Below are 7,089 nucleotides of genomic sequence, written 5' to 3' on the forward strand. Positions count from 1 at the left end.
GGTATTCAATATGTTCTAATACTGTCTTTACAAATCTCGCTTTTCTTCCGTTTCGACAATTAAGGTCTGTGAGGCAGGCTGAAAGCGGAAGCGCTCGAACAGCCACAGAAAAGCAAAGCATTTAATGCAGGACTCACTTTGTTGCCGGCTTCGTTGGGTCCTTTGTTTTTTGCGAGCCCGAAAAAAGCAAAACAGAGACGCCACCCTGAAGGAAAAAAATTACACTGGAGCCATGCTGCGATGGCTGCTGCAGCGTTCGCAATGATTAATGTGCTCCTGCACAAAGCAGCGGCATTAATGGGCGGTCAGCGAGGCGTTCCCAGCGACAGCTAGTGGCTTCATTTTAGCAGGGATATGGCCACGGATTCCTTTCACCGCCACGTACACTCCCGAAAAAGGGCAACCGAAGATTGCAGCACGTCTGGCTAAAAAATCTTGTTCAGCAATCAGTGGCTGGGCCATAAATTAACACGGCGTATGATTAATATTCGGTGTTACACCATCTAATGGCCGGCTCGTGAGCAATTGTAAGTGCTCGAGCTGGGCTCCCAGTGTACGAACTTAATTTCCCCGGTTGCTGACGCTTAAATCTTTATTAATATGCATGGCTGGGCCGGAGGATTGGAGGATTTCGGTGCAACTCGTCTCATCCGTGCGACTGGTGAAAAATGGATTCCATTAGCGCCAGCAAATTTGCTCGCTTGTCCCGGCCCGCATACTGTACTATACGAGAAAAAGCGGACCACGGACAGCAACTGCATTGATTTTGTGGCACGTGGCATATTCTGCCCGCCTGTCATTTATGTTAATGATACAACCGAATTGAGATTGGGCTGCGGACGAAACTGGCAACTATACATAGAAAAGCACTCAAAAGGGGATGTAGTTAGGCAGGCATTCTTATATTTAGTTTTATAAAATAGAGTGCAATTATCAGACAACCCAATTGATTTATCGGATAAATTGTAGTGCATTTATAGTTTTTTTTTAAATGTTAGTTATCGCTTTCTTGTCATTCAATCTAATTTGTCAGTCTACTTCAGATCTACTTCAAAAAGGTTACGCTGAGCGAACTGGTTGTCGAAATCTTTGTGAAAGCTGTCACTTAATTGTCGATCGAGTTTACACAATTAAACAATTCAAATTCATTTTCACGGATGTTTGACCATGAATCACAATGGAGCTGATGCTTCTGAAAGTCACGTCCATCACGGTTCCCATGGATCCTCTGATCCTAGTCCACCGATTTCAGTTCACGAAGGATACCATTCGCCTGAGATGTCGCATCATGGAGCTCATGCGGATACGAAGCACGGGGATCACGGAGGAGAGGGACACGACATGACCATGTCGATGTTTTTCCATGCCGGCGATACGGAGACCATTCTGTTCAAGTTCTGGCATACTAAGTCCGCTTTGGCTTTGATTCTATCCTGTCTGCTCATTTTTCTGGTGGCCGTGCTTTATGAGGCCTTGAAGTTCTTCAGAGAGTGGCTATTTGCGTGGGACAGGAGAAGATTGGCGGGTGGAAGGGATCAGTATGGTCAACCACGGCGGTACAGGGAGGCCAACTACAATTACAACCAGCCGACATATCCGCCAAGGGCCAAGCCAACAGTCTGGTACCCAGATTTACGCCTACCGCCCAAGGTCGCCCTCGATGCCACCACTTCAGCCCTCCGGACATGGCAACCCTTCTCCGCCTGCTCAGTCCTCGGTTATCTATACACCACCCACCCACCATCATGTGCAACAGGATCCCTCGGAATCTGGCGAAACCTCGAGGCTACAGGTCTGGTGCTCCAGGATGCACCTCCTGCAGACCTTTCTGCACGTCCTGCAGGTCTTCATATCCTTCCTGCTGATGCTCGTCTTCATGACCTTCAACGTGTGGCTCTGTGTGGCCGTTTTGCTGGGCGCTGGTGTTGGCTACTTCATTTTCTTCGCCTACGGCACCCGCGTCCATGACCACTGCAACTGAACAGCTGAAATAGGACTAAGACGAGCTGTCTAGGACCTCTGCTAATGTGCTTTTCTAATTAAAGCAGGCTGTAAAAATCATAACGGCTTGGGTACCCGGCCTAATTGTTAATGTTTATGGCTCGTAAAACAATGAATGCAGCATCTTCTGCCGGCGAAATTAAGGGGCATCTGCAGAATGTGGGTTTTCGTGTGGCTATGGCCAACGGGGCGTATGCGCAAAATAGCTAGGTAGGGAAAAAGGTTATGGGGATAAGGGTATGCTGACTTTTGGGTAGCAATGGGTCATGATTAATTAGTTCCCTTTTAAGGGAATTTGCATTGTTAGAAATACTGAATTATTTGTGAACTATTTGAAAATTTATTTTTTTGTTAATGAAGTATTTTCAGACATTTTAGAAGGAGATTAGATTTTCCAATAATAAATACAAAGGTAGTTTGCCTTAATTCTGCCAACTCCGTATTTTTTTGGGAACGCATTTTTTGTGTAGTTAAAATTATAAAGAAAATGTTAAGTCAATACATTTCAGCCTAAAATTAAGGCAACCATAAAATAGTCTAGGAACATGAACAACATCTGCTGGTTTCTAAGCGTATCGCCACGTCACTAAAGTAAAGTCTGGACATTTTAACGCGTTATTCGGATATTTTTGTATCTGCAGCTTTATGGGACGCCCGCATTTACGAGAGGACCCACATACTGTGCCCTGTGAGTCCTGGTTCTCGTATGGCTGCCCAGGTGAGCTAAGGAGCTAAGGACGATGCCGCCGTTTATTTGGCCGTGTCTGGCGCTTTCATTACGGCATAATTATGAGGGCGATAAAGCAGTGTTTACTTTTCGGTACATGAAAACATGGATGCGGACTCGGAACTGAGAAGGAAATGGCATGGAAATGGACGGGCTGCCGCCATTGTTGTCGGTCAGTTATCGACGCTTCCACTTTCAATTAATATTTTAATAAGCTGACTTTACTCCATTTTCCGAGCGGATAACGCATTCGCTTCGTCGCACACAGAAGCTCGTAGTCTGAATTCCACGAGGAGGTTGCCAACGCAAAGTTAATCGCGAGTTGGCCAGAAGACAGTGGCGGCTTTAATAATTCACCCACAAACAATTAACGTTTATGGGTGACCATCAACAACATTTTACCATTATTTCCCGTGGTTTTGATCCAAACACAGAAACTGGAGTTTGGGACTTTGGCCAACACATACAAATGTATAAGGCCGTTTTTGTTTTAACTGTTTTGTGCAGATGTGAACTAGCAACTCGAGTTTGATTTGGAGCAATTAATTTTTTTACTGATTTTCGCATTTTTAATTTTGGTTTGACTTCCAATCGATTGCAAATTGTATAACGAATTCAACGATGTATGACATTCTAATCGTTGACCATTATTTCTCTTTGTTTTGACCAAAAAACTGAAACTGGAGTTAATTTTTTCGTGATTTTGGACATATAAAATAAATAAATTATACATTTGTATACAAATTGTTAGTTTATACTTAGCCAAATTATTGACTGAAAAAGTATTAAAACTTCGGCTTGCCGAAACTAGCAATCGGCCTTGTTTCTTAGAATTTCAAAGAGCAATTTAACTTGCAATCTAGCCAAATCGCAATTAAATGCGATGAGTTGCATGGGACAATTACCCAACTGGAACTTAGTAAAACTACAATGCTTCCGGGAAAATTCGTCTTTATGAAATAATTGGGCAGCTAATGGGAAGCCCCCATTACTAAGTTTTCATTATTGACGGTGAAGCCCAAGTCGTGGTAATGGGCGGGCAGGTAGGCTAAAAATGTGGATTCCGTTGCCGCTTGGCAGAGTTGGGGTTTCATGGCCGAATAGAAGACCCGTTCCACCTCCATGATGGCCTCCAGAAATCGGTTGGTGTGCAGTTCCCTGTGGCATTTGGCAAAGCCCCTCAGCTTGGCCATGTTCTTTTCGTTATCTCCGACTGGGAGGGAAGGTATATTCACCAGATGGTTCCGCATCACCAGGCCCAGTTGCTCCATGACCAGTTTATCCTTCATCAGGATCTTCTCTTTCTCCCTCTGCGAGTATCGTTTTCCGAAGCGCAGTCGAATCCATTCAATGAGATAGGGCACCGAATGCACATCCGGCAGGGTGGGCAATACATACCGTTTATCCCTGGCTACCTTCTGAAGACCCAGTCTGAGCATCTCCTTCATCAAAGGCAGATTTTCGGGATCATAGTAATCGCGGCCGAAGTTCAGTCGCTTTGTTTGTCGCTCCGTCATTTCGGCCTTTTTCCGCTGCAATCGCTCCAGTTCCTTGTGGAATGCCTGCACATCCTCGGCGAAAACCCGCTTGGCCGCTCTGTCCACCATGGCATCTATGGAACCCTCTTCCTCGCCATTCAGGGCCGCACTGAGATACTGGACATCGTCGTCGATGGCCCGCACAAAGGCCTCCTTCAGACGCATCCTTTCGTCGTCCAAATGAGTCCTGTGCAGCGAGCCAAACAACTCACGATAGTTGAACTGTATACAATTACAGCCTGGTGGTCCCAATTGCAAGAGCTGAACACTCTCCTTGGCATCGGGATGGGAAGAAGGATTCCCATCAGGATGAGAAGAAGGATTCGTATCCGGCTGTTCGGAATGTGAATCCTCTTTCTCATTCTCCTTTTTGCCACACAACTGGAGGAACTGCATCAGGCTGCTGGGACGTTGTTTTGGGGTTCGATTCCAGGGCAAACCCTCTCGGGGATTGTAAATATGGCACTTGGCGCACTTTGTGGGTTCGGGCTGAAAGTCAGGACAGTCTGGTAAAATGGGTCTTTCTCCTCTTAGTAACTTGACCAATATGTCCGGGAATTCATCTCTGCCTTTTCGGTGAGGGATTGGCTCTACTATTTCTTCTTCGGACTTTTTCTTAGACAGTCTTTTGCTCTTTCTTTTGGATCGACTTCGGGAACTGGATCTGGACCTGCTCTTAGATCTAGATCTAGACTTTTTCTTCGATTTGGGCTTGGGTTCGGCCCCACTCGTTAACCTTGTCCTACTGCCAGATCTACTTCTTCTTTTAGGCTTTATAGTAACAGGTCTTTCCTGTGGCCTGTCTGCCTCGAAAGTCTGGCACTTTTCCTCTTTAAAATCATCGCACTTGGGTTCCATTTCCGAGAAGCCAAAGTTAAATTCCCCAGCGGAACTGCCGCCAAAGAGTTGTTTCCTGGTGGAGGCCAATCTGGCACGGGCTGCCATGTCCTGGAAACGCTTCAAATAGCAGTCACTCATTTCCTCCAGCTCCTGAATCACTCGCTTCCGCTTCTTTTCCTCCATTCGATTCCTGACGGTGATCAGCTCCTCGCATTTTCTCTGCTTCATCACTTTCAGTTGGGCTTTCAGCGAGTTTTCCATCTGCCGAATATACTGGTGATGGGCACACAAGGACTCAACATCGCGGGGTGGCAATGAGGCTGCTTTAAACGACTCAAAAATGCTGTTGATCTCCTCGAAAATGATGGATTTACCCACTCGGTGGGACTCGCTTAATTTGTAGCTACCAAACCAGCGGGACCATATACTCGATTCGAGCGGCTCCTCCTCTATTTTGAAAAGGCATGCTGAATTAGCTGGATAATCGGATAGCAAACGGCGCTCCTGTCGCAGTCTTCCTCCTCCAATAATTGGTTCTTGAAAGTACGGCGACAGGGGCGTCATGATCTTTTCCTTTCTAGCCAGCTCCTTCTGCCGTTCCTGATCTTTTTTCCTCTTCCGACTGCGGCTTTCTCTCAGACCTTCGTCCTTATTCCTTTCCGGTTGACAGGCATTTTGCAATGGAAGCCAGCGATCTAGTTCCCTCAGAGTGGGAATCAGGTCCAGCCGGAAGATGGTGGACATGATGATCTGCTCGTTGACACTGTAGGTCTCGCCGTGATTCTCCGTCTTGTAGCACATTTCCATGAGGAACCAGAGGAAGGCCAGGTCGTTTCCCCGGCTCAGAATCATCACCATGTTAAGGATTTCCCACGGCGGAGTGGGGTGCAATCCAAAACGCACAATAACCTTTGCCAATCCCGAGACCGCCATCTCATCCATGTTATCCCTCAGCATATTGCCCAAACTGTTGGCTGCCTCCATCTGGGATTGGGATAGTCCGCGGTACCAACAGATTTCCCGCTGGGTCACCTTGCAGTCCTTGATCGGAGCCATGTGCTCCAGGATGCGACGCCAGGTGCGCTGGGTGACCCCACCTTTACGATCGCCAGGCCTATGCATTTCCATTTTAGCTTCAATTTGGTTTAGGTGACCAAAATAACGACCAAAACTTTTACTTTTGCAATGGAAAATTTTAATTCAATTTGGGCAGCGTTGTCAAAGGGTATTGTGTGAAAAAAAAAAGTGTGTTAACAAAATCTTTCAACGAAAATTCATGATGTATATCAATTTAGTTGGCTTTTTTCAGCATTTCAAAAATAATTTTTGCAAGCTCTTTGATTTTTTATTATTTAAAAAAATATGGCTTTGATAAATTAGTCAGTACCGAAAAATACACATGAAAGCCGATGTGCTTTATGTACTAAAAATTTAAAAATTTGTTTGATATTTTCATAATTTAACTTTGCCTTTAACAGTTTAAGCTTTAACTACAGCTTTAATCTGTGGCCTCTAAATGTTACCTACATTTTCTGCCCTTAATTGTTGTATTTCCTTTTCTCCATTAAACATTTCCCGTGAATCGGTTCCAAGGTTTTTGCGAAGGCTTAGTCTTATGATCCAGTGAAGTGTTTACATCTGCCAGTGTTGGCTAAGCACTTCCACAATGGCCGAAAGATAAATGATTTGGTCCCAGAATTTCGCTACCGTTTTATTTGGGCCAGTCAGAGTGACGCCTCGTCCTCGAAAACACATCCCAAATTCGTCACACGGCTGCTGGTCCTTCCGTTAATGTCCTTTCGGGCTATAAATTGCCTTCGCGTGCGAATGTCGCCAAAGTGTTTGTCACAGAATCGTCCTCTATTCTTTCGGGCGCCGAGATTTTTGGAGGCAGGCCCTCTACGAGTGTATCATTAATTTATTAGCAAACCAAATAGGAATGTTTTTGCTTTCACGCACGCCCGGGCACACACGTGTTTCCCC

At 45.5% G+C, this 7,089-nt stretch overlaps 2 protein-coding genes across 2 annotated transcripts; one reads left to right on the forward strand and one right to left on the reverse strand.

Moving 5' to 3' along the window:
* Window positions 1-1,090: 1,090 nt before the first annotated feature.
* Window positions 1,091-2,061, forward strand: LOC108051494 (high affinity copper uptake protein 1). Its single transcript, XM_017133623.2, is given in 2 exon segments — window positions 1,091-1,608; window positions 1,610-2,061. Coding segments are annotated over 2 exon segments (813 nt in total). The 5' UTR covers window positions 1,091-1,167; the 3' UTR covers window positions 1,982-2,061.
* A 1,601-nt stretch (window positions 2,062-3,662) lies between these two features.
* Window positions 3,663-6,318, reverse strand: LOC108051493. Its single transcript, XM_017133622.2, has one exon. The coding sequence runs from the start codon at window positions 6,232-6,234 to the stop codon at window positions 3,700-3,702; it is 2,535 nt and encodes an 844-aa protein (XP_016989111.2). The 5' UTR covers window positions 6,235-6,318; the 3' UTR covers window positions 3,663-3,699.
* Between the last annotated feature and the right edge of the window lie 771 nt (window positions 6,319-7,089).

The sequence above is a fragment of the Drosophila rhopaloa genome, unplaced genomic scaffold (assembly GCF_018152115.1).
Source record: "Drosophila rhopaloa isolate 14029-0021.01 unplaced genomic scaffold, ASM1815211v1 contig_167, whole genome shotgun sequence".
NCBI classification, from domain to species: Eukaryota; Metazoa; Arthropoda; class Insecta; order Diptera; family Drosophilidae; genus Drosophila; species Drosophila rhopaloa.

Bases quoted from the DNA above. Each gene is read 5' to 3' on its own strand.
- LOC108051493 (XM_017133622.2), bottom strand. From the start codon at position 6,234: ATGGAAATGCATAGGCCTGGCGATCGTAAAGGTGGGGTCACCCAGCGC.